Source organism: Phalacrocorax aristotelis, chromosome 3 (genome assembly GCF_949628215.1).
Source record: "Phalacrocorax aristotelis chromosome 3, bGulAri2.1, whole genome shotgun sequence".
Taxonomy (NCBI): domain Eukaryota; kingdom Metazoa; phylum Chordata; class Aves; order Suliformes; family Phalacrocoracidae; genus Phalacrocorax; species Phalacrocorax aristotelis.
This window is the reverse complement of record NC_134278.1, coordinates 115,543,169-115,569,183: the sequence shown is the minus strand read 5'-3', so window position 1 is coordinate 115,569,183 and position 26,015 is coordinate 115,543,169. Positions and strand designations below refer to the sequence as shown.

The window sequence follows — 26,015 nt, the reverse complement described above, 5'->3', positions numbered from 1 at the left end:
TGCCAGCTGCTGTGTGAGGGTCCCCAAGTGCCCAGTGCAGGCAGGTCTGTGCAGCCCAGGTAGGCAGGGGGTCAGGGTGGCATGTCCTCTGGGCTCAGGTCCCTGTCATCATGGTGTGGATCGCCTATAGTGCTTGGGAGACCAAGGGGACCCCAGAGGGAGCAGGTTTGCAAGGTACAGGCCATGTACCCAGCACCCTCTGGGACCAGGAACCAAAACATACCTCACCTCCCTGAATTTTATGTCCTAGAAATTTAGCAAATTTGGGTTGTTTTTTTTTTAATCTGGAAATCTCTAGTATCACCTAACCCCAGACCTGCTGGTATCCAGCTGCCTGTCTCTGTGCCCCCAGCCTGTTGTGAGACTGTCACATTTCCATAAACTAATGTCTCTACCGGAGCACAGTCTCGCTGTTCTAATTACAGATGGGTTATTACCATGTACCGGTGAGAAAATGAATGTAGCTTGTGTGCTTAGGTTGTTCTGGCTGCAAGCAGAGGCATATGCTTTTTTGATTTATATTTTTCTGCAAGCATTTCTCAGGCCACCTCCTCGTGTCTGGCTGACATCAGCTGTGTGGCTGAAAGAATGCAGCTAGACACTTGCACATGTCGATGCCTCTGTCTGCCTATAGGCTTCTGCATCACTCCTGCCCAAGTCCCAGCAGAGTGCTTTCTCCTTCTTTCCTCCTGGTGCCAGGGGTTTGGCAGAGACTGCAGGATGAGCTGCCGAGGAGAATGGGAAATGCTCCCTTTCGTAGGGCCTGCAGCGCTATTTTTATTGCATGCCCTGGTCACACTGTGCCATGGCAGAGTTCAGCGTGGGGCAGGAAGCCTCCGCAACTGGCACCTCCTGGTTCCCTGCCCTGTAAGAGCCCCTTAGGCCTCTGCTGCGTTTCACCCCCTGCCTAGACTGTGGGATGACTCCATGAGCGTCCTGATGCACGCTCTGCAGGCTGAGACACAGCCGTAAAAGGGCCAAGGAATGTCACCCTGGCCTTCCCAGCTTCATGCTGCCTTCTTCCTTCTTTCCCTTTGCGATGAGCAGACGGGATTGCGGAGGCTTTCTTGGCTCCTGCATGGCTGCTCATCCAAGAGGAAAACCCAGTGAGCTGTGCTGACCTGCAGGCTAAGGCAAGGAGGAGGATAGCTCCTGCCCTGCTGGGTCTGCCAAGCCCTGGGGAGCAGCAGTTCCCAGGGCTGTGTTTGCACAGGGCTTAGCAGGCAGGAGCTGGGCTGGAGACTGCGTGCACTACAGCGCCCAGTGGGATGTGCTTTAGGGACTTCCACTAGGAAGCGGGATACCTCTGCTCCTGACACACAGTGGTAGAAACATGGGGTGGTGTGGGTGCGCTGGTCCTGCTGGGCATGTAAAGGCTGTGGTTATAGGGCTGGGAGCAGGCTTCTCTGGGTCTGAGGGAAGCAGGGGGGCTGTTGTTCTTCCCTTCCCCCCTTCCTGCTGCTTGTAGAGAAGTGAATGGAGTCCAATACTGCTGAACAAGAGCTGAAAATGCCTTTTGGCAAGTATTTCTATTCTGTCCTTGCTGTTTTGAGGAAGGCAGCATTAAATGCACAGAGTGCAAGAGTGGAAAGATCTGGGGCTTGCATGAGACCTGGTTCCAATGTTCTGCCCTTACTGTCTCCTTGGCCCTGCTGTGTGCTGTGGTGGGAAGCTGTGCTTATGATCAGGAAAGGGTTGGACACCTTGGGCTGGTTCTCACCACCCCAGCCCTCGCAACAGCTTCCCGCTACCTCCCCGCACCTTGGCTCTTATGCTGACGTTAGCATCTCCACCCAGGCGGAGCCAAGCTCTCCCTGTGCTATAGCCCTCAAGGGGAAGGAGGGACCAGGAAAGGCACCTTTAACCATGTCCTAGTACAGCACGGCCGGTGGGGGTCACAGGGGCTCACTTACCTGCGGTGGTAGCACAGGTGTAAGGAGGTGGCCAGGGTCCTTCCCCAGAGGCAGGCAGTGGGATCTGAACAGAAAGCTTTGCAAAATCACTTCTGACTTGGGTGGAGGCAGGGCATTAGGTGTGTATTTGGGGGGGGGGGGGGGGGCAGTTGTTGAAGTCCCATTCTCTGTCCCATGCTGCTGGAGGGGATTTCCCTTCATAATTGGGAAGTACGCTGCTGCGCTGCCAGCCTGTGCTGCTGTGGGCGCCGGCTTTCCTCCCCGCCTGTCCTTTGCTTAAAACACTGCCCAATGTCAGCGGCCTCCAGGAACAGCCCTGCACCTTGCAGCATGGGACACATTGCAGTGTACCCTGCCTGGTCGAGGAGCAGCCATCTGAGATCAAGGTGCAAACAGCGTGACAGAGGTATAGCCAGGCCTTGTAGGTTGCTTGTGCCTGGCAAAACCAGCCAGACTTCTGCTCAGACAATAGGCTCCTGGGATGAAGGATACTGGGTAGGCACTATTGATCAAGCCTGCAGAGACGATCAGCAAGTTTTTTCTTAGATGCCTAATTCATGTTGTAATCCCTGAAGAAGCTGGACACCTTGGTGAGTCTGACCTGAAGTGAAGTGAGGTCATCTCTAGCTTGCTGCCACATGTGACTGCAGCTGGGAGAGCTGGAAGGGCAGAAGTGCTCCAGACACCCCTGCAAGCTTTCCTAGCCTTCCCACACACCTGAAGCACCTCTGTCTCCATGGGGAGCCCCTTCTTGTGCCTACCAGCCAGGTGTCAGGTTGCAAACCTAAGAATGGTGCTAACTGCTGCTCTGCCACCTGGCTGGGCTGATGAAAAGGCAGTGTAAGCCTTGGGTATGTGCCACAGCTTTTCCATTACTGGGTGTTCTGGCTGGGTTACTGGAGAGGCTAGAAAGGTTTATATCCGGTCCCTTCCAGTCCATCCTGTAGGCTTCAGAAAAAAATATACATCTTTGGGACCTGTCTTTGAAATATGGCTTAAATTACCCATAGGCTTGTGAAGTTTGTCTTGAACATGTAGTGGTTTGTATAAATAGTGATCACAACAGGGTCATAGTCAATGTGAGCGTATGAGCCTCGTTTCTTTTAGAAAGATGACTGGAAAATGGAGCTATAAAACATATACAAGTGAGGTAAGGAGTTTGGCCTCTGCAGAGGAAAATCTTACTTCCCTGTTCTATTGCAAGTACTTTGGTAAAACAGTGGGTAATATACAGCCAGCTTCTGTTACTTGCTTGGATGTTTAGAAAGCCTCTGAAATTCCTCACAAAGACTGTTAAGAAAACTGTCCACTGGAGGAGATGTAGAGTCCTGGATCAAAAACTGGCAGAGGGTCCACAAACAAAGCCTAGGAGTGAATAGGAATTTCAGTGTGACGAGAACAGAGAGGTAAGGTCCTTTGCTACTAATGACTCAGAAAAGATAATGTGCAGCAAGGTACCCAAACCTGCTGATACACAGGGTTTATTCAGATTTGTCACGATGAAGCGAATCCAGAGTGACACCGTGTGAAGCAAAGTGGTGTGAGGGAGTGAGAAAGTGGGTACTGAGAAGCGTGCAGCCAGGTCTACTGGAAAGAATTATTCATTCTGGGACGTGGCTGGCTTCTAAATTACTGTGGCTACTCAGGGCAGCAGCATTGCAGGCTGGTTACAGAGATGCTTTTCCTCAGTATGCAAATGTGCCATCAGAGAAGTAAATCATGCTCGGCCACACGAGGAATGGCATAAGGAGAGATGCTGAGAGCATCAGGATGCTGTTCTGGTAGTCAAGGTCATTTCCGTACCCAGGATATTGTATGCAGTTCTGGTCACCTTTCTGTAGGGTCAAAAGAGAGAATATATTAGGGACACACGGTGAGAGTGGTTAGAGCTGGAAGACGCCTTGTGTCATGGGAAGGAGAGGACACTTAATAGTAGTGAGCTTAGTAGGTCTAGAATAAGCAAAGGCTTTTATTCTTTGACTCTTTTATTATGCTAGGAGAACTGAAGGCTGTGGAGTTGCAGTGGGACTGTAATCCTTTACTCAGTATCTGGAACTCATTGCTGCAAGATACCATTTACAACCTAAAAGTTTACAAGATACCCAAAAAGAGGAATGAGAGGTGTTTGCAGCGAGTCCATCTAGGCTGGCACTTTGGACGTAAAAACAGAGGGCCATAACCATTCACACCCCAAAGCACGACTTTCCTTTGAGTCTCATCCCATCGTTTCTTCCCATCCATCCCCTGGAGCTTACAAGCCTCTCATTAATTCAGCCAGGGTGAATTATCCTTCCTGGATCCCCAGTTGGTTCCCAGCTGTGATCTTGTGGCTTGGCTTTCTTCTCCTGATTTTATACTCCCTCTTTCTGTCAGCCCTGCTCTGGGTCTGTACCTGTGAATACATCTTACCAGGGTGTTTGGTGGCTTTTCCAATTTGGCTGACCCCCAGCAATGCCTGTACCCAGCTGGGCTTTTGCTTGTTGCGGTGCCCTTTGTCATTGGTGCTTCAGCCGGTTTGCAGCTGTGCATCCATACCGGCTGAGCTGGGAGGGATTGGTTCGAAGCTGAGCTCTCTAGGACGTAGCTGCCAACAGTTTGGTGGTCGTTATCTAGCCGTCCTTGTGCTGTGATGCTGATAAATCTCCACAGCCAGGTGGGACGTTGCCAGGATATACCCATGAGCTGGAGGGAAAAGCCCTGAGCCCTCTCCGCTAATGTCACTATCCAATGTGGAGCTAGAAGGGCAGGGCTGGTGGCGGGGGGCATTTCTGGGACAAGAGGCTGAAACCAGCACAGGGTGGTGGCTTTCTCGTGCTTTTGCCCAGCCCACCAGGATGCTTTTCTGGGCTTGGGTAAGCAGCCCTTGAGCATTGCCCAGAAGTGATGCTGTGCCAGCCAGCCTTTCTGAATGGTATGTGGTCATAGCGAAGGATTTGGGGTGGTTGGTGGGTGCTGGATAAGAGGGGTGTTTCGGGGATCAGCAGCCTGGGTAGATCTTCCCGTCTATTATCACTGCTTCCTTCTCTAGCTGATGGGGTTTTCTCTCCCCTGTTCCACAATTTGTTTGTGTTTCTGGTGTAGATTTGTTCTTTCTAGAACACGCCAGTGATTCTCAATTTGCAGTTCTCTATTGCTAGCATGGTTGTCTCTGTGTTTCCTGTGGAGCTGCTCTGCACAGGAGGCATACCTCCCCATGTCCAAGCAGTGATGCTGACCTGAGCCCAGCTGCGGGTCTTGTAGCAATTTGGGGAGGACACTGAAATAAAATATTTGACCAGCTAAATAGTGGAGCCTAAGCCTCCTCTCTGCCCTCTGCGTGGTTGGATGCATTTAGATGCAAGTCAGAGGAAGGAAAGAAAACAAGCAGGGGATGTAACCAGCCCCTGATGGGTGCCCTGGGGGCTGAGGCCTGCAGTGAGTGAAGGGTGGTGATTCAGCCTAATAAAGCTAATGGCATGCAGCCTGGCAAAGGAAATTGTGGGATCATGATGCAGCAACTGTCCTGTAGCAGTTTGTTTCCATCATCCAGATGTGACTTCATGTCCCTACCACCCCACCCTTCTGTTCTTTTCTCTAACTAAACCTTCTCCCTGCTGAGGAGAAGGGGCTGAGGCACTGTGTCCTCAAGAAGAGTAGTCCATGAAGAAGAGGTGCACCTAAATGGTGTGAGAGTCGGGGAACAAGGAAGGGAGCTCTGGGACTGTGCATGGTAGGACCACGGTTGCTGGAGCACCCACACTCTTCCAGCACCCCCCAAACTCAGCAGGCTTCTCCAGATGACCTTGTCCGTGGACCACTGGTTCTCAGGGAAACCCTGTAGCGCAGAGGAGCCTGAGATAGCCGGCAGGGTTGGTCCCTAACTCCAACAGGGCTATACCATCATCCACCTCATTGTGTGTATAACCAGGCCTCTCTCCCCTTTCCCCAGGGAAGACGATGAAGCTGTAGAGATGCTTCCCTACGTGATTGCCACCCTGGGCTCAGCAGGGCCCACCTGCAAAGCTTCCACATGCAACAGCACCAAGGACTACTGCTACAGTGCCCGCATCCGCAGCACTGTGCTGCAGGGGCTGCCCTTCGGTGGGGTGCCCACTGTCCTAGCCCTCGACTTCATGTGCTTTCTCGTAAGTCTATCTACTGTTGCTTCAGCACCTTCTCCCCTAATTAGCTATGAAGGGAGGACTGTGGTCGGGTGGTTAGAGTTGAGGGCCCCAAATGCCATCCTGGACTTTGGCTGATTTTATGGCCCTGATTGTGTCCCTTAGCCCCTATTGACTTAACTCCAATACCACCTCATTTAGTCCATGGAAGGGTATTGTAAATTTTCCAAAGGACATGGGTCAGGTTAGGTCAATCCTGCATCCCAGAACTCTCACTTAGGATGCCAAGTCCCTGCAGCTTTACCCACCCAAAGGCTTTGTTCCTCCTTAGGAGCTGCAGGACCACAGATGCTGTAGCCATAATCTCACCCCCTGGGGACCTGAGGGCCTTTTGATCCTCTGGTTAACTTAGCTACTGTGTTAGCTGAGTTTACCTGGACCTCTTGTTTCCCACAGCCATCCGGACAGTCTGATTTTTAACAGCCTTGGGAAACTTGTACTGTCGCATGGCCTCAGCATGCTGTTAGCTGAGCAGTCCTGTCCCCTTCTACCCTCCCTGTTCCTATGGCTCTGCATGCAGAGGACAAAGACGGTGCTGGTCAATGCCTCGTCTCACAGCAGCTCCTCTGCTCTCTTCCAGGCACTGTTGTTTGTCTTCTCAATTTTGCGTAAAGTTGCTTGGGACTATGGACGCCTGGCCCTGGTGACTGATGCTGACAGGTAAGTGTGGGAGAGGGGCAGGAAAACAAGGCATGAGTGGTACCCTTCTTTGGTGTGAGGCAGAAGGGATAAATCCCCTTGCATGTGTTGGAGGCAGCTGCAGAGGAGAGGCAAGCATGCCAGTTGTATCCACTGAGCTCCAGGAACAGAAAAATCCCTGCTTACTGGCTTTTTTTGTTACAGCATCCTTCTCCCAACACAGGGAGTGGTCCCTGCTGACTCCATATCACTTATGGTCCCTACAGTGACAGAGGTGTGCAGGGGCCCTTACAGAGTAGCAGCAGATGGAGTGAGGGAGGAGAGAGGAAAAGAGATCACAGGAAGGGTGAGGCATGCCACAGTGAAGACTTTGTTAAGCCTCTGAAGGTGTCTTTGTGGCTCTGCTGGGTGCAGTTCTTAAGAGCACCTAAAAGTGGTAGGTTGCGTTTCCAGGTGTGGTACTGCTGTGCTAGTGCGAGTTTAGCTCACATCCCAAGTGCTGATGAGTTGGTCTGGGTATGGATCCTTCCTGCCCAATGCATTCATGGGCTACAGTGTCTGCCAGCAAAAACTGGGGCCCACTGGGGATAGCAGCTCCACAGTGCAGTGAGATGCTATTCTAATTTTTGCTGTCAGAAGCAGGAAGGACAATGATTATTTTCTTCCAGTGCAGAACAAGGAACCCTCCTTGATTTAGCTAGAGGGATTGTGCATGTAGTCTGCCTCTCTCCAGGGGTGGTTTGCTGTGCCTGTGGTGCTTTGTCACATGCTGGATGCAAAGTGTGGCTTCTGAAGGCTAGCTGTGGTAGGTTGTTCTTCCCCTTGATCAGTTGTATGAGCTCATCATGCCCAAAGGCTCAGATGGGGCTGAGCTCAAGCCTCGTTGGTTCCTTTGGCCATACAGATTCAAGCAAGCTGTTCTCAAGCATTCCCTGCACAGTAGTGGAAAGTGAAAGAGTTGTTTTCTTCCAGCACCAAATCAGGAACTCTTCTGGTTTGGGTAAGTGGTCCTAGATAGTGTTAGATAAGTAGCTGTGGCCATGTGGCTCCTCTGCCCCTCCTTTCCTGGCCTGGCTCTGTAAACCAGCAATGCAGGAGCACTGGGGGAAGACAAGAAGGGAATAGCTGTGTGAGACTTCATGGGGGAGAGGACACCAGCTCCTTGGGGTTAAGCTATCTGGACCCAGGCACTACCTCATAGCCACAGGGGCTGCACAGCTCTGGCCTCCCGTGGGAGAGAGGGCTGGCCCTTCTCAGAGGCGATGCTTGAGTGCCTTGGGTGCGAGGGAGTGGGAGCAGTGGCTGTAGGCAGAAAGGCAGAGGGGTGCCAGCTGTTCGAGGGATAGCTGGTAAGCATGGGGAGAGGGACAGCATGGCTGTGGATCACCAGGACCAGGATCCCAGGGAGGAGCCTGTGCTACTTGGCCCATCTGTGGAGTGGGATGGGCATTTTGGGAGGGTGGGATGCAAGTGTGTTGGCTGCTTGTGTGGGGAGGAGAAGCATGGAAGGAGAGCTCAGATGGCAGCTGGACAGCTCCAACAGGCTGTTCTGCCTGGCCCCATCTCTCAGAGGCTCCCTGGGATGCCCATTGCATGGAGCCAGGCCACCTTCCCAGTGAAGCCGGCTTCATTTTAGCTGGTAGCAAAGCATTCTGTCCCTGGGCCAGTAGGGGCTCTTGGTTGTTTTGGCTTGGGGTGGTGCTGAGTTCTGGAAGGAATGGCTTCTCCAGCCTGACCGTTGGCGGTTTCTCTTCCTCAGGATGCTGTGTAGCCATGTCGGGTGTGTAGCTTCCTGCAACAGGAGGAGACCCAGCACCTGCTCCCATGGTTGTAACCTCTCCCTTTCTGTTTCTGTGCCCCCAGGCGCCGACGCTGGCAGACGGAGCGAGAGGAGCGGGAATAGTATGTCATTTTTTCAGGGTCTCGTTTCTTCTTTTTCTTGCTCATACTCTCTCCTTTTCTCTTGCAGTATTTTGTCTTGCTTCTGAACTAATCTAAGTGACTGGGAGTTCGGGCTTGGATTTGTACATTCCAGTGGATTCATGCTCTTCTTTTTCCCTCCCCTTTGTGTGAGCCCCTACCACAGCTGGATTCACTCTGGTTCTCGCCTAGTAGCCCTTAAATGCTCTCTGAGGGCAGCAGTGCTGAGAAGTTCCCGGGCCAAGCCAAGGTGGAGGGTGCCGCATCACATACCCTGCTCTACCTGCCCATGTCCAGCTATCCCACCTTATGATGGAGAAAATAAACCCAGTTGCTTTGAGCCTGCAGCACACTTGGGTCACCCAGGCACAGGGGAGCCTCCTTTGCCTAGTCTCTCTCATGTCTGGGTGCCATGAGTGCTGCTCCCACACCAGCTGCAAGGGCAGGTGGGTGCATGGAGAGGATCTGGCAGGCAGTTGCAAGACTACTTTTTCCTTCACTCCGTGAGGCTGCCAGGACCAGGGCAAGTGTTGGCCCCTGTCCCTTGCCACTTACTCCCAGCTGGCAGCATGCATGGCAAGGCAGCACCTTTGTCCCTTCTCTGTCCCCCCATAGAAGCAGAATTCCTGCCTCAGTGATGCTGAGGGCATCTTCCAGCACCTCGGCAGGGCTTAATGGGCAATGCCAAGCCATGGACCCTCCCTCCCTGCTCTTTCATTTTTCTTGCTGCTTTTATCCCGAAGAAAAGAGCATTCCCTCATGTCTTGCTGACTGGCTGGGTGGTGCATGCTGCAGAGGATACAGTCAGCCAGCAAGACACAGCCTGCAGTGGTCGCTCCAGCCAGGCTGATGCATGTCTGAGACCAGGGGAGCAAGCTGCAGCCTCACTTCTCATACTCCATCACTTGCAAAGCAAGTACCTACCACTGCTACTGCCTTGAGAGGGTACAGGAATGCTCCTGTTTTTGTAGTTGCTTCTTGCCCACAAAGGAGCAGAGCAATCAGAGTGATGAAAACAGAGGTGGTGGTAGCTGTGGTACATGGCACAGACAGGACACCTCGCTCATGCTTGAGTGCTTTACTTAGTGGCTGGCCCTGCTTCAGGTGTGTCTGGCAACTTTTCACTGCTAACACCTTGCAGGGGGAGTGAGTCAGAGGTAGCAGAGCCATCATGTTCTGAGGCTTCTCAGGGGAGCCACCTCACTTTTCTCAGGAGTGCTCATCTCTCTCCAGGGGACCATTTCTTCCTGCTCCCGTTCTTCATCTGTGCGTGCTGGAGCTCTCTGCATGACAACCTCCAAACCTACTGCTTGAGCTGGGACAGTGTTAGTAGCCGGAAACTTCTAAAAGCCTGTGGAGCTCAGTGAGGAAACTTTGTCCTGGCTGTGCTCCTCCAAGGCTGGTGGCACCTTCCCATCGCAGACGTTCTCTGTGCCAGGGTGGGTTAGGGACATGTGGATGCTGCCTGGCACTCCCAGCCCTTGAATGTGCAGCATTACTGGTGCAGGAAGACATCCTTCTCAGATGTGTCCCTTGTCCTGCCCCTTGCAAGGGCTTGTGGTAGCTGTTGGCACTCTTCATTGGTGACTCAGTCTGCACCTCTGTGTGTAAAGGCAGTGATCACACAGCCCTGCAGCCCTTGCCTCCCACGCAGCCACCTCCTGCCTTGTATTGCAGCAAGCTCTTTCCACAGCATGCCTGGCCTCCCCTCCTGGATGGAGCTTGCAATTCCCTTGGCCTGAGGCTAGCTGTGCCTTGGACCACATCCTTTTCCCTCCGTGGCAGGGCAGGCATCAAACCTGGGGCAGTGAGCAGGGTCCCACCTTAATCTTCTTGTGGTTTAGGGCAACCTTGCCTCCACCCACTTGCTTTGTTAGTGCTTGGCTTTAAAAAGCCTCCAGCTAGGTGCAGGTACTGTTGGAGCTCCCTCTTCAGCTTCCCATCTTTGGTAAGGTTTGGCCCTCTGTCTTCTCAGCACTGCCAGTCATCCTGATTATCACCTCTGCCTCCTGCTGAATGGAGCTGACTTAGCCTGGTTGTCTTATAATATGGCTTATAATATGGTCAGTTGTTCCCTCTAGTGCTGCTCTGCTCTCTCTGCTTTTCTAGTACCAAGGAGTCAGAAGCACACTGTGATTGTGCTGGGCTCTCCTCGGGGCTGCGGATAGCAGAAATTCACCTTTGCTCCCTGTCCCCAGCTGCAAGGCCTCTAGGATTTTAAAGGGCTTGAAGGTCCAAGAGCTTGGTTGAAACTCGCTCTCTCCCTCCAGCAGAGCAGGGCATTGGGCTGAGCAGTCACAAGGTTGCACACCACTGTCTAATCTGCACTCCTATAGTCCCATAACCTTCAGCTAATCTCCTTTTCCATTTCTCCATCGCTTCCAGCTAAGAACTCAGCAGGTGCTGCTCTGCTCTGAGGGGGGCCAAATTGTCTCATCCTCTTCCCTTGTGACCCTGCTGAAGGATCTTTGCTTGTTCTCCATCCCATAGTGTCATCCACCTTGTCTCTAGCACTGGTCTCTCAGTTGCTGCTTCTCCGAGTTCTTGTCCATCTGATTCTCCTTGAGCCCGTACTGGTTAGAGGGAGATGGTGTTTTTATCTGGTGGGGTTTTTTTCTTTGCTTCTAGCTTTTGGATGAGCCTTATCTCTTCTTGTACCTCCAAGGTCCTGGCGTGCTGTTGTCATCTTGCAAGTGCTATTTAATTTAGGTCTCTGGACCATTTTATTGTCTCCTTTGCCCGCTGCCCTCTGCCTCCATTTGTAGTGGGGGCTGTTGTCTGCTCTGGATGCTTCTGCTGCAGGCTCTTCATCTAGGTCCCTGCCTGCGTCTGGAGTAAAGTAGTCTGGGATATTCACCTCTCTTGCTTTTCTGCCCTTTAGCCTGCAGTCATTCACTTCTAGCTGCCTGCCCCGCTCCTGCTGGAGGGATTTCCAGGTAGGAGGCCCAGCTGAGGCTGTGGAGCAGGTTGGGCTGAGCCTGGCTCCAGGCAGCACAGCCACTGGGGCTCAGCTATGTTTCTCATCCTCCTGGGATTCCCTGCACTGAAGCACTAAGGGTGGGGAGGACTGGTGTAGCAGGAGTATGACCCACCAGACTCCCAGCTGCCTTCTTCCCTAAGGCGAGTAAAGCCCTCCAGCACAGGACCTGCTGCCAGCACCTCTCCAGAGCACTGGGGCTGCTGCCCTGCCACCTTTGCTGTGTCAGCAGTAGAGCCAGAGGGGCTGCAGCATCCTCTGGTTCCCACCTCCTCTCTGTCTAAACCATGCGCTAAAGAGACCTCATCTCTCCTCCATGGCAGCTGCTGCTAGCCCCTCCTTGCAGGGGCTGCTGCATAATGCACGTGCCTTTCAGAAGGTGCTGAATGAGTAGCATCCATGGTCGAGCCCTTGGGGGGCTGCTGGGCTAGGGTGCTGTCTGAGGAGGAGTCTCTGCTTACTGCTACCTCTGCTCTTTGATCTCACCTCTCTCCATCTCACCTGGGGCAAACTGACCTGAATTAACCACTGATGTTCTGGGTGCTCTTGGTTCCTGGCCAGGCTGCCTTCTCTCATCTTCTAACTTTCTCCCTCGCCTCCTGCTTGTCATTTTAGCGTAGCCTCCGCCCTGCACTCTGACAACCATGACCGCTACGAGCGCCTGACCTCTGTCTCCAGTTCTGTGGACTTCGACCAGAGGGACAATGTGAGTAGCAGTAAGAGTCAAACACCTTGCCTTTGACTGGTCAGGAGCCCATAGCTTTGTCTAAATCAAGGACTCTTCGGAAGCAACACTGTTTGCCCATCCCCAGGCCATAGGTCCCACACCTTGTAGTGTGTGAGTGTAGTTTAGAGCTCAAGGAGATGTAACTATATGGCTTCTAGACATGTGCTTAAATAAGTAGGCTGTACGTCCCTGTGGCTTAACAGACATCTGTCCAACTTTTCATCTCAGTGTTACAAACAATACTGGCCAGGAGAAAGGTGTCTGGCTCTTCTTCACACTGCTGTCTACCTCTGCTGCTGGTTTCCTCTCTAAAGGGGAGGTGCAGTTAAGTAGGATAATAAGGTGTGATGGATGGGTGGTGAAGCTCCCAGGAAATATTCTTCCCCAGGTGTCCTTTGAGGAGCACTGGCTTGGCCCACTCTGCCTTCCCAGTCCCTGCAGAGCTCCTGTTGTCCACAAAGATGGCTGACGTACCTGTATGGTGAATTTTCTGGGTGTCCCCAGGCTTTGGAGAGCTTCCATGCTATAGCCAGGAGCCCATGGGTTGCCTGGGAGGCTAAGCTGCCAGTTGGTAGGGGATGGCCACATGGCAGAGTCCAGCCTGTGTTGTGCCCTGTGGAGTAACGCTGTCATCTCCTTCACCTGGGCTCACCTGTGGCTCTGCACATCTGGGTGCTTGTGGTACAAGGACACTAGCCTGGTCCCCTGAGCCTTTGAAGGAGGGAGCAGGGTAAAAGGGAGCACAGAGTGATGTGAGACTTTCCTGCCTTTTTTTTTTTCTGCACAGGGTTTCTGCTCCTGGCTGACAGCCATCTTCAGGATAAAGTAAGTGCCCCAGGACCTGCATGTAGTACCCACGTGGGGAAGAAGCCGAGGGTGTTGGGACATCCAGCGCAGTATAGCTGTGTGAAATCACTGCCCTTGCTGCAGCTCCTTCTCTGAAGAACACAAGTAACATGCTTGTCCTCTCCAGAGGACACAAAGACAGGGCTTGATGAGGAGTCCTAAAGCCAAAACTAAGGTCACACAGTGAGTCTGTGACAGAAGAGCACCCAGCCCAGGTGTCCCCTGTCTCAGTTCCATCTCAGAAACAATGACTGCTGCTCTGCAGAGATACTCCTCTCCCTGGGACTCCTGCTAGGGGCGCTGCTGTCTAAGGAATGACTATGAAGGAGGGACTGGAGGGTGCAGGGAGACGCCCCCAGCCTGATGGTGCTCAGGACTAGTCTCCTAAGTGCTTCTTGACTTGAGTGCAGTGGGACAGTGTCAGCCATCCTGTATCTCAGCAGGGGAAGCAAGGCCGGCCAGAAGGGTGTGAGGTGGGGTTTGCATGAGTCCAGCTGCTTGTCCCAAGGGGTGGAGGGTAGGGACATGAGGAGTGGGGCTGCAGTAAGCATTGCACAGGCAGGTTTCTGCCTAGGCTGGTTCAAGGCTGGGTGCCGGGATCCCTACCCAGGACCTCACCACAGCTCTGTAGGGCAGAACCAGGGGTGCTGTGTGAGCTCAAACCAGGAGGGCAGCTATGACCCTGTGCTTTTCTCCAGCACTTGAGGGAACGTACAAGATTGCCTGACTGCCTTTCTCTCCCTGGCAGGGATGACGAGATCCGGGACAAGTGTGGGGGTGATGCAGTGCACTACCTGTCCTTCCAGAGGCACATCATTGGGCTGCTGGTGGCCGTGGGCGTGCTGTCTGTAGGCATTGTATTGCCTGTCAACTTCTCAGGGGACCTGCTAGGTGAGAGCAGGGAGCCTCTGGCTGGGCTAGGGTAACTGCTTTCAACATCATGGCCCAGACCACCAGGGAGCAGTAGAGGGCAGGATGGGACTAACACAGACTAACCTTGACTCCTGTCCCACTTTGATCGTGGTGCATCCAGAGAGTCATTCCGGGCAGCTTGGATTTTAGGGTGTGCTGCAGGGGAGATTCCTGCCATATCCCACCCTAGCGGTGCTCTGTGCCACTCAGTATAACTGAATGTGCCTGTGTCTGCCTCTCTCTCTAGAAAACAACGCCTACAGCTTTGGGAGGACAACTATCGCTAACCTGAATTCTGGGTATGTGTGGGAAGGGATTAATTGAGGCCTTCAGGGGGTAATTTGTAAATATCCACTTGCTGCAGAGCCTTACCTCCTTGAAGGTTGCATTTCTGCTCTTGCAGTGAGGCTACTGTCCCTGTTCCAATTTCCAGGCTGAGCTGGAATTTGGTTGCAGGGCATGTGGGTGCTGTGGTGGTTAAGTTGCTCATGGCCCCAGTGCCTTCCGGGCCCGGCCAGTCACATACAGGGTTGTAGTGGCAACCTTGCACTGACCTTTGTGGTCTCCCTTGTGACAGGAATAACCTGCTGTGGCTGCACACATCTTTTGCCTTCCTGTACCTGCTGCTGACGGTGTACAGCATGCGCCGGCACACCTCCAAGATGCGCTACAAAGAGGATGACTTGGTGAGCAGGATCTGGCTGCTCTCCCAGGCACATTTTCCCATGTCCTTCTGTCAAGTCAGGTGGCCTTGGAGAGAGTAATGAGCACCCCACTTCCCACAGTAATTTGGGGCTGTCTTGTTTTGGCTGTTCCTTTATTCTGCCTGGCCAAAGGCAGATCTCCTCCAGAGCAGCAGTCCTGACTGCCTGTGGGGAAACAGGAGAGGTCTGCACTTGGTGAACATGTGGGAGGGACCCCTTGCCTTCCTTTTGGGTTGCTCGAGCTGCTTTTGCCTTCTTGAGGGAACCCCCTGTTTCTGTTCAGGCAGCTGCAGTGTAAGCCCCAGCCTGTCAGTCTGCATCACACCAGGATGCAGGGTGCCAACAGCTAATGGAACCATAGGAAAGGGGGAGCCCTGGGTGCTGGAAGTGATGGGGCTGCCCTTTCCCATTGCTGACTCAGGCCTTGGGAGGTTTTGCTGCAGTCCAGTCCTTCACATCATCCATACCTATCTGCCCTGTTCTCCTTTTTTTTTTCTTCCTTCTAGGTTAAGCGTACTCTCTTCATCAATGGGATCTCAAAATATGCTGAGCCAGAGAAGATCAAGAAGCATTTTGAGTGAGTCTCACTGCATCTCTAATTAAAGGCTGCTCTGTAACAGGGTTGTTTTTATTGGGGTAGTGGTAATGTTACCTGAAGTGGTAACTAGTTTTCTGAGAGCAGAAAACTAGTTAAAATCATTGAACATTCGTATTTTGGGCGTCTCAGTATGTTGGGGTCAGAGGGGTGCCTTGCTGCCACAGTGCCGAGTCCAAAGAGGCTCCTTGTGCCAGAGCCCAGAGGATGCAGTGTTTGTCTGGTGTGTTGCTCCTGCTATAAGGCACAGCCTGCAGGCTCCCCTGATGGTCAGGGCAGGATGGAAGACTTGGAGGCATGGGGTTTGCTTGAAGGTGCAGCCTTTGGTGCTGGGTGTGATGAGCCGGTGCTTCCCATTCACAGGGAGGCCTATGCCAACTGCACTGTCCTGGAGGCCCGTCCCTGCTATGATGTGGCCCGGCTGATGTTCCTCGATGCAGAGAGGTAACCCCTGGTTTAGGGGAGAGGGCAGGGTGGATGGGGACTGTGGGCTCTCCCTTGAATCCAATAATATGGGAGCTTTTTGTGAGCCACCCTCTTTCTCTCCTTCCTTCCTTCTCTTCCCCTCTCCTGTTCCAGGAAGAAAGCTGAGCGTGGGCGAATCTACTTCACCAATCTGCAGAGCAAAGGGAATACACCGTCCATGATCAACCCCAAGCCTTGTGGCCACCTGTGCTGCTGTGTCATCAGGGGCTGTGAGGAGGTGGGGAGAGAGCTGGAGTTGTTGGGCAGAGGGGTGCACAGGGGCTTGGGTCCCTAGGTCTCTCCTCTGATGCCTGTCCCCATGCCCAGGTGGAGGCAATAGAGTACTATACCAAGTTGGAGGAGAAGCTCAAAGATGACTACAAGCGGGAGAAGGAGAAGGTGAACGAGAAGCCTCTAGGGATGGCCTTTGTCACTTTCCACAATGAGACCATCACAGCCATGTGAGTGCAAAGGATCCTATCGTTCTCTGGAAGGTGACCTCTTGCAGGTCTCCCTTTTAAAAAATCATAAATGCCAGCACTAAGGCATCCCCCTTTGCTTGTCCCTGCCAGCCCTCTGTGTCAGCATCTCCCTCTCTCTCTCTTCTTCAGAATCCTCAAAGACTTCAATGCTTGCAAGTGTCAAGGCTGTGCATGCCGTGGGGAGCCCAGGGCCTCCTCCTGCAGTGAGTCCCTCCATGTCTCCAACTGGACAGTCAGCTATGCCCCTGACCCACAGAACATCTACTGGTGAGCAGGTCTGTGGGGCTCAGCAGGCCCTGCTGATGGGAAAGGAGTGCATCCTACCTGTCTCCCTCCCCGTCTGCTCCTCCGGTAACAGAATGAGTGGTTCTTGCCGAGGCCCAGGCTGGCTGAGCTAGAGATCTGATCTGACTTGGAGGGGGAAAGCCTTGGGCTGGTGCCCTAAGTGCTGTGTACATAGGCTGGGCTGTTGTGTGCACGTGAGGCCTGGACCTGCCCTTCTTTCCCATGCAGCCATCCTGATGTCCTCCTTCCCCTTTCCCAGGGAACACCTCTCCATCCGGGGCTTCATCTGGTGGATCCGTTGCCTTGTGATAAATGTGGTCCTCTTCATCCTCCTCTTCTTCCTCACTACCCCTGCAATCATCATCACCACTATGGACAAGTTCAATGTCACCAAGCCTGTGGAGTACCTCAATGTAAGGCCTTTGGAGGCAGGTGCAGGATGGGTAGCATGGGAACCACCCTGAGGCACAACAGCCCCTGCAAGGGAGTGGGTAGGGAGAGAGATTATCAGCATTCTCCAGGTCCTGTCAGCCTGACCAGGAGAGAGGTGCTGAGCCTGGCCAGGGTAAAGTGGCAGCCGTGGTGCTGGGGTCTCAACATCAGCAAAAGCAGCTGTACCTGTGACTGGCAAAAGAGCTGCTGCACCACGTAATACGTGGTCTCTGCCTCGTTACAGAACCCCATCATCACCCAGTTCTTCCCCACTCTGCTGCTGTGGTGCTTCTCCGCTCTGCTGCCCACCATTGTGTATTACTCTGCCTTCTTTGAAGCACACTGGACCCGGTAAGAACAGACAGTGCCTGTTCCTAGTCACACCAGCATGCTGCCTGGTCACTAGACACTTTTCACTGATGTAAAGCTCCAGGCTGGATCTTTCTGTTTGAACTCCTGTCTTCCACTCCAAGCGTGGTGTTATGTTGCACCTCTTGTACACTTGGGATCTGCTGTGGACAGCTGTTCTGACAATTCTTAGCTGCTGCTGTGCAGCATGGTTGCGCAGAGCTTGATGTAGGTCTGCAAGAAGAAAGCTGGGAGGAGTTGGGGCTGGTCACTGTGAGAAATGCTGGTAGTGAGGGAAGTCTAGACCGAGGTTAGTGGGCAGGGGTGGCGTGCCTGTAACAATGTGTAAGTCACAGCTTTTCCAAGGGGAAATTGCCTTAGCTGCTACATCTTTTGGCTGTAGGGAAGGTATTTGAAGTGCAGAGCACTAGAAATGTGCTGCTTGTGAGGCACATTCCCAGCAGGATGTGCGATGTAAACTTTTGTTTTCTGCTCTGTGTTGCAAAGACTGGTGGGGAGGATGTCACTAGCTCTGAGGATTGCAGGTGAAGAGAAATGATTGCAGAGTCCTCTAAAGACATGAGGGCTGGGAGAGACTGTGAGACAAGTGGAGAGGGACTGGGACTCAAGAACAAGCAGACCTTGACACACTGAAGAGAAAGGAGGCATATGCATGTACCAGTAGTAGGCAGGATGAAATTCAAACTGGACACTGGGAAGTGCTTTCTAATAAGAAGGTGATGGGGATATCAGTACTGGGGCTGGCGGGGTGACAGTGAAAGGTCAACGGCCTCTCCTCTGCCCTCAGGTCTGGAGAGAACAGGACAACCATGCACAAGTGTTACACGTTCCTCATCTTCATGGTCTTGCTGCTGCCATCACTTGGCCTGAGCAGGTAAGGCTGGAGCAGGGGGAAAAGCAAGCAGAGAGACCTGGAGCACAGGGAGGGTTAGGATGTGCCCCAGTTGTTCTTTGCTATTTCCTTTCCCTACTGCACAAGTGCCATGGCCACTGTCCCACTGGGGAGGTGGCATTTAGTTCTGGTTGGGGGGCAGGTCAGACCACACACAGCTGGGCCCCTGGGAGCTTGTTGAATCAATCTGCAGCCACATTGATATGTGCCTCAGCGTTACAAATAATGCAGCAAAACTAGCATGATCAGTGGACACGTGAAAAGCCTGTTCATGGTCTGCTGGAGAAGGAGGCACTCCCATGTCTGTGCTCAGTGCACACACCAAATTTTGGACAAAACTATCAAATTCCCCATTTGAGCCAGAACTGAGTAGGTTGCACTGCTTGGCTGGGTGGAATCTCTCTGTGTAGGCTGCAGAAATACTGATCCATCTGGATGTGAGCCCCAAATCTTCCTGCAGGGCTTATAGAAGTGCCCTGTGGCAAACTGCAGTGAAATGTGACAATCAGACAAGCGGACCACTGAAAAGAGGCTGAATACGGGTATAGTGTCAGGAAGGAGAAACTGGGACGTGGGAGTGGGACAGGGGTCCTTACTGTGGTAGAGAGTTAGTTATACATTGCAAGGAGGGGAATCTATACCCCCTAATTCAGGATTGGGATACAGCCCCTCAATGGTGAAGTCAGGCAGCTCTTGAGAATAGAGAAACCCTCTGACAGAGGCATAATAGTTCTCCATCCCAGTGGGTGGCTACAGCACTTTCCCAACCAGATTAAAAATGCCTTGTTGCACATAACCTTACAACCTAGGCAGGTGAATGTTCTTCAAAGGTTTGCATTTTGACCAGATATTGTTAAACAGACCACGCTTCCAAGGACTCAGTCCCCCCGCTGTTGCCTCTGGAGCTCAGTACTCTGCCGGTACCTGAGGTGCCAGAGGATTGGATGGGGTTTTTACATCAAAAAGTCAGAATTGAGGAAAATGGGATTTGTTTCTCCTAAGGGACTTTTTAATATCTGTGTTGGAGGGTACCTTATACCTAACCAGTTTCTTCTGTAGAGTCAGTCACCTCTTCCTTGCATGGATTTTGTGCTCAAACAGAAGGGAGAGGAAAATACTTTACTGATAGGATCAGGGCAAAGGGAGAAGAACACACATGAGAGTGGGAAGCTTTACATCCCTTTTTGAGTGCTGCACTCTTTTTCCCAGTGTCTGATTTACATAATTACTGGTGATACATCCCAAGAGGGAACAAAACAGTCCGTGGTCTGAGCTTTGGGTCTTTCTAGAGCAGCTTCCACATATTTGCATGTGCATGTCTGTATCGCTGCTTCTGACTGTTTCTCTTTTCTTCTTGCCCACCCTACCCCACAGCTTGGATGTGTTTTTCCGCTGGTTGTTTGACAAAAAATTCCTCGCTGAAGCCACTGTGCGATTTGAGTAAGTGGAGATGGGCAGAAGGCCCTTCTTTGCAATGGGGGTACGTTCTTGTTGGCATCCAAAGGTACTGGGGGACTCCCAGCTACTGGCCTGCAAGGGGGAAGCACCTCCTGCAGCCTGCTCTTGCTGTGCCTCCCCAGATGTGTGTTCCTGCCGGACAACGGGGCCTTCTTCGTTAACTATGTCATTGCCTCTGCCTTCATCGGGAACGCCATGGACCTGTTGCGCATCCCTGGCTTGCTCATGTACATGATACGCCTCTGCCTGGCCCGCTCAGCCGCTGAGCGGAGGAACGTCAAACGAGTATGTAGTGGGGCTGAAGGGGTCGGTTGTGGCCTCCACCCAGGGATGGGAGTGCTGCAACGGAACCCCGATGGATCTCACCCAATGCTGTGTGTACAGCTGAGTGTGTTGCACAGCCTTGCAGAGCTCCTGGGGTCATGCTGACAGGTATCTGTTCCCTCTTGCAGCACCAGGCCTATGAGTTCCAGTTTGGGGCTGCTTATGCCTGGATGATGTGCGTCTTCACTGTGGTCATGACGTACAGCATCACTTGCCCCATCATAGTCCCTTTTGGTAAGTGATAGCCCTCTGCCTCCCTGTCTGGGGAGAGCTTGAGGTGGGGAGGCAAGAAGGGTGGGGTGGGGGAGATATTCCCTGTCAGTTAGAGGCACTGGGAAAGAGGCTGATTCACTTCTCTGCTGGCATCCCTCCCCTCTCTCCCAGGGCTCATGTACATGCTGCTTAAGCACCTGGTGGACCGATACAACCTGTATTATGCTTACCTGCCTGCCAAGCTGGACAAGAAGATCCATTCAGGGGCTGTGAATCAGGTGGTGGCAGCGCCCATCCTCTGCCTCTTCTGGCTTCTCTTCTTCTCCACTGTGCGCACAGGTGAGTGCTGGGCTGGGATGCCATCCCCTGGCCTCCTGCAGAGATGTTTCCCTGGCTGGGCTGTGGTCCTGGCAGTCCCCAGCCACAAGGCATGGTCAGAGTCCCTCTGATACTGCCCCTTTGGTTCTCCTTTGCCCCAGGGTTCCTAGCCCCGACTTCCATGTTCACCTTTGTGGTCCTTGTGATCACCATTGTGATCTGCCTGTGTCACGTCTGCTTCGGGCACTTCAAATACCTCAGTGCTCACAACTACAAGGTGAGGCAGAGTGCTGGGTGGGGGTGTGGGACTCTTCTCCTTGGGAGAACAGCTCAGCTGCAAAACAACAGGGGCTGTGGGGGGGGTCCCAGCCTGTTCCCTGGCAGAGCCTCTCAACACTGGCTTCACAGAGGCAACGGTCCCAAGGCTGTCCCTGCTGCCTGTATGCTACTCCTGTAGTGGGACAGCAGATGTGTTGCGCTGGCAACATCTCAATTTCTCCTTTTCTCTCCAGATTGACCACACAGAGGTGGACACCATAGAAAACAGGCAGAATGGGAGACCTGTCACGAGTCTGCCAGCTCCCAAATCAGCTGTGAGTTCCTGTCCCCATCTTTATGCCCTGGTGTACCCCTTACCTGGGTTTGGAGAGAGGGAGGTAACACCTGCAGGTATTTCCTCTCCCCCCTCCCTGCCCCATCCAAGTACCTCATTCCTCACCTCTCTGAGGCAGCACCTGGAATCTCCCAGTAAGGGTGAGAGGCAAGTGTTGGGCCTTGTGCTGCTGACCTGAGCTGAGTAATGAAGTATAACCCCACACACACATGCACACCCCTTTCTTGCTGCTTCCAGCACACTGTGCCTTTACTTTCCGCCTCTCTTGGCCAGGACAGTAAGTCCAGCTGGGTCAGTCTCCCTTTTCCTTCTGCATCTTTGAGCACTTGCCCACCAGCAAAGGCTGTCACCCGCTGGGCTGATTCTGGTGCCAATGTAAAGGGGTCTCTGTAAGCATTGCCTTGAAGGCTGTGAAAGTGCTTTGGGGTCTCTCCCATGCCCAACTCTGAGATCCCAGGGTCAGTCTTCTGAACTTCTTAGCTCACTGGCTCTATTCCAGCTGCTCATTTCCACCATGAGATGTTTCTAGCTGGGGTCTGTGCAGAGCTGTTCAGGGGAGTACATGTAGAGATGGGGTAAAGCAGAGCCTCCTGTTTCCTTAGAGTAATCCAGGCTCCTTTCCAGTTTCCATGTACCTGAGGGCAGTGACATCTCTCCAAAAGGATATTCCCTGCAGGAGGCAGGCACAGCCTCAGAGGGAATGTGTCCACCAGCAAAAAAGGGAGCATAGTCTTCCAGTCCACGTGAGCTCCAAAGTGCTGAGAAGCACCACGCTCACCCAGCCCCAGCTCCCTGGGAGGTGCTGCCTGTCCCAGGATGCTAGGGTTTGGCTGGAGCTGTGCTGCAAGCACCTCTGCTGTTGCAGAGCCAAGCCAGCCCTGCTTTTACCCCTTCTCTTGGTACATCCCGTAGAGTTTGGGCCATTCCTTACCCTCCCAGCATGTCCCCATGTTCAGCCTCTTGCCTGGTGCTTTACCTTTTGTGCTCTGCTGCTACAAGAAGCTCCTCAGGTTCACGTGTGTTTCTGTTCTTTTCTTACTCCTTGCTCACCCTGTGCCTGGCACTGGCAGAAGTACATCGCCCAAGTGCTGCAGGACTCCTCGCCGGAGGGTGACGCAACAGAGTCAGAGGAGCAGGGGTCGCAGGATGAGGAGCTCATCAATGCGGATGGCATGAATGACACGGATTTCCAGTCGTGTGAGGACAGCCTGATAGAGAATGAGATCCACCAGTAGGGACCTCAGAGGAAGGGAGGGGAAGGAGGCCCTCGAGCAGGGCAGGCTGTGTGCACAGAGACCTAGGGAGAGGCACCTGAGAGTGCTGGCCAAGGGTGCTGGCCGCTGCCCTTGCCCACCCACGCCCCGGGGCCGCTGCCTTCAGCGAGGGCAGGGGCCCTGCCGCAAGCTCTCCATTTCCCTGCTCCTCCACCCCTGCACCAGCCTGGCAGCTCGGCAGGCATGCTCTTTACTAGCTACCTTCTTTAAGGTGTTTCCGGGCCCCAAAACCCCAGCAGCTAGGGAGGAGGGGGACTGTGACCCCTGTGGTGCTGCTCTGGACCGGCAGGGAAGAAGGAGGCTGGGTGTTTTGTGGGGAGGGGTGCAAGAGGAGCCTTTGGGGACTCCTCAGCAGGCCCTTCTGTCCCCCATCTTCCTGATGAGAAACACTAATAATTTATTAGATTTACAGGAAGGTGACAAACAAAAAGCTTTAGTCAGTGTATTGGAAGCCCCACCCCTAGGGAGGGGGGGTGGGTTTTGTTGCACCTTCTCCGCGTGCCCTTTCTCAACCCCTTGCAGCATCCCCTTGGTGTGACATGCCAGGAGCTGGGCCAGGTGTGGGGTATGGTGACAGAGACCTCCCTGTCATGGGGAAGGTGACAGCCTGGCCTTACAGTCATGGGTGGCATCACCCTGGAGGAGGGGCGCAGGATTGGCGTAAGCTGGGCAGCCCCTCGCAGGGTGAGGGGCTGCTGAGGGCATTTCTTGTGGGCAGGAGGAGGCGCAGGCAGCCTCTCCCCCAGGTCCTGTCCCCTCCTCCTCCAGGGGCACAGGCATGGGATTGCAGCATTGTTTTAAGTGTTTGGGTTTTTGTCCACATTTTACTCGCCTTTCAAATAAATCAACCCAACCCCGATGTGATACCTCAGCCCCTTTTGCCCTGTGTCTGCACAGCAGGGTCAGGCCTAGGGGTGGGGGTCTGTGCTGGGTGTCTCCTGGGTGCTAGGGAGAGGGGAGAAAGGGTCCTGGACCACAGGCCCTTTAGCACCCTGTGGGGTTGGTGCTGCCTGGTTGCAACGGGGCCCCATGGGCTGCCTTCCCTGATCTGCTATAGGGTCTTCCCCTAGCTGAGCTGGTCAGAGAGGAAGGGAGCCCTGGGAGAGCAGCCCCTGGGAGCCCTCTCTGAGCAAGACCACCATCTTCAAGAGTACAAAAGCCTGTGGGGCTGTGCTGACTTTCTTCACCTGCCCTGACTGGGTGTAGGCTCCCCTGGCATCACCCAGCCTGAGAGGGGGGCTGTTCCTCCCCTACCTCTGCCCTTGCCCCCTCCCTGGTGATAGCCATGTCCTAGAGGCAGGCAGGGGACAGGATGGATGAAGAGGTGGACTGGAGCCCCTGGCAGCATCAGGGAGTCTGACCCTGTTAAAGGCTCTTTGTGAGGAGGTTTCTGGTCAGGATCAGTTGCCCTCAATTGCTTCCCCCCCTCCTCTTGTGTAAAATGTAAAGGAAAATAAATCTCCCTGTTATTGAGCTATATTTATTTCCCTCAAACCCCTGCCACCATCCTGTTTGGTGCTCATTGCGGACGCTACCGCCCTCCCTTTGCCTGTCATCTGTGGGTGCTGCACTGGCTCGCTGGGGCCGTGCCCTCCAGGGTCTGATGGGGCCAGGTGGAAGGGGACAGGCATTTACCTTCTCAGTCACCCGTGCTGGCCCTGGAGCTCCAAGCACTTTAATAGACCTGAACAACTGAAGCATCAGCTCTGCCCAGCTCCGCTTGGGGGAAGGGCAGTCACATCCCATGGCTTTTCTCCCCCTTGCCTCCTATTAGAGGAGGGGAACTGGACACACAGAGCAGGTTTAGGGCTGCTCCAGCAAGGACTTAGCTGACTTTCCTGTACACCTCTCTATAGGAATCCCAGGCCTGGAGGAAAAGGGGGATGGAGAGGAAGAGATATGGGTCTTTGCCTGGGGAGGGCAGGCCACCCCAGCTCCCAGGGCTTGGCTGGGGCTGGAGCACATGCAGGTGTGGAGCACCGTGAGTGTCACCAGTCCCCTCTAGGGCCAGGCTAGAAATCAAATGAGCATGTGAGCTGAGGACTCCTGGTCTGGTCCCAGGCTGGGGCAGGGAGGATGTTGATCCTGCTTCCCTATTCTTGCGGCCACCAACCACCCTTGCTCCCTGTCTGGCATGCAGGCTGGGGTGCTCCAGTCTCTGTAGGTATGGCCGTGGCCTGGGGCTGCCTCTGCGGCTGTTGAGGCTCTGCCCACGGAGAGCTGTGTGTTCTGAGTGGCACTGTCTGTGTAGAGATGTGTATAATACCCTGTATATATTTGTGTACAAAAGAAAAAAAAAAAAAGAAAAAAAAAAGAAAAAAAGGAGCTATTGGTCTTGCAGTCTTTCCTTTGTGAGTGGGCTGGGGGCTGGGATCTGCGAGGAGAGGACCCCAGGTGCAGCAGGGATGCAGGAGCATGCATGGTGCAAAAGGAGGAGTGGGGGGTTGTGCTGTTCCCCCTGTGAGTGGGGGTTGTGCTGTTCCCCCTGTGTGAGCAGACCTGCCCTGCTGCTGCTGGGAACCTAGCTGTGGCTCATGGGCTTGCCCAGCTGAAGTGGGCTCTCCTTCCAGCTTACAAGAGGCATCAAAGGCTTTGCTGCTAAAAGCACGTGGATGGGGAGCTGGATGCACTGAGGCTGGGATGGGGGAAGATGCTTTGGGCATGGGGAAGGTGCTTTGGGAATGATGTGGAAGGGGAGGGGAGTTTTGCTGGTAGCCCCACTGGCAGATGTCAGCACAACCCTGCAGTCCTAATAGCAATTTACATGGCTGCTCTTGCTGTCTCCATCCAGGAACGTCTCTCCTAGCCTAGTTTGGGTGGACAGCTAAAGCCTTTGGGAAAGGGTGAGGGGCACTGGACCCCTGGGGCACAGCTTGGCAGGGAGCGCTTTCCCGCTGTGTGATGCTGCTCATAGATCAGCCATCTCTTAAGCAGAGGGACAGGTACCAAGCACCCAGCCCCCAGGCCTGCTCCCTGCTGCTCTTAGGTGCAGGCTGGAGCTGGGGTGGTTCCCAAGCAGCTGGTGCACGCTCAGTGACTTGTGTACTGTGGCCATTGCTTGGAGGATGGTGCAAGAGAAGCGAGGTGTGGGGCCTCAGAGACAGATGAGTGACCCAGCTCTGTTCCCACCTCACTGTGCTCAGGCTCTGTGGCTTCAAGTGCCAACAGCACAGCGTGAGCAGGGGACAAAAAGCTCTCCTTCCCCTGGCAGCCCGTAGCCAAAGGACCAGGAAGAGACAACACCCAGGCACAAAGAGAACCAAAGACGAAAAGAACAGTGCCTGCTGCCAAGTCCCTGCAGGCACCACTGCAAAGAGAAGCTCGAGGGAAGGGAACAAGGAAATTGCGCAGGTTATTTGTGCAGGTGTTTGAGGGAAGCTGCTCCCAAGCACAAGGGCCTGTGTGACAGGATTATACAGGATTGTCAGCTGTGAAAGCAGCTTTAAAAGCCACTTGAGGGATAACGAGGTAAGAGATGAACAGGAGAATGGGGTCAC

General features: G+C 53.6%; 1 protein-coding gene across 4 annotated transcripts in view; it reads left to right on the top strand.

Annotated features, from left to right (window-relative positions):
* Nucleotides 1-24,803, top strand: part of TMEM63B (transmembrane protein 63B) — a 47,570-nt gene extending 22,767 nt beyond the window's left edge. For 3 of the 4 annotated variants that reach the window (XM_075089195.1, XM_075089193.1, XM_075089196.1), the window contains 23 exons: nucleotides 5,842-6,037; nucleotides 6,654-6,733; nucleotides 8,576-8,614; nucleotides 12,225-12,315; nucleotides 13,124-13,161; nucleotides 13,931-14,073; nucleotides 14,342-14,393; nucleotides 14,672-14,780; nucleotides 15,305-15,375; nucleotides 15,757-15,837; nucleotides 15,973-16,096; nucleotides 16,186-16,319; nucleotides 16,470-16,607; nucleotides 16,885-17,038; nucleotides 17,302-17,408; nucleotides 18,214-18,300; nucleotides 19,693-19,758; nucleotides 19,899-20,061; nucleotides 20,229-20,334; nucleotides 20,485-20,652; nucleotides 20,793-20,908; nucleotides 21,144-21,224; nucleotides 22,315-24,803. In XM_075089195.1, coding sequence (XP_074945296.1) covers nucleotides 5,864-6,037; nucleotides 6,654-6,733; nucleotides 8,576-8,614; nucleotides 12,225-12,315; nucleotides 13,124-13,161; nucleotides 13,931-14,073; nucleotides 14,342-14,393; nucleotides 14,672-14,780; nucleotides 15,305-15,375; nucleotides 15,757-15,837; nucleotides 15,973-16,096; nucleotides 16,186-16,319; nucleotides 16,470-16,607; nucleotides 16,885-17,038; nucleotides 17,302-17,408; nucleotides 18,214-18,300; nucleotides 19,693-19,758; nucleotides 19,899-20,061; nucleotides 20,229-20,334; nucleotides 20,485-20,652; nucleotides 20,793-20,908; nucleotides 21,144-21,224; nucleotides 22,315-22,479 — 2,487 coding nt within the window. In that variant the 5' untranslated portion in view covers nucleotides 5,842-5,863 and the 3' untranslated portion in view covers nucleotides 22,480-24,803. The remainder of the gene's footprint in view (nucleotides 1-5,841; nucleotides 6,038-6,653; nucleotides 6,734-8,575; nucleotides 8,615-12,224; nucleotides 12,316-13,123; nucleotides 13,162-13,930; nucleotides 14,074-14,341; nucleotides 14,394-14,671; nucleotides 14,781-15,304; nucleotides 15,376-15,756; nucleotides 15,838-15,972; nucleotides 16,097-16,185; nucleotides 16,320-16,469; nucleotides 16,608-16,884; nucleotides 17,039-17,301; nucleotides 17,409-18,213; nucleotides 18,301-19,692; nucleotides 19,759-19,898; nucleotides 20,062-20,228; nucleotides 20,335-20,484; nucleotides 20,653-20,792; nucleotides 20,909-21,143; nucleotides 21,225-22,314) is intronic. The other variant, XM_075089194.1, reaches the window with a different exon arrangement.
* The last annotated feature ends 1,212 nt before the right edge of the window (nucleotides 24,804-26,015 follow it).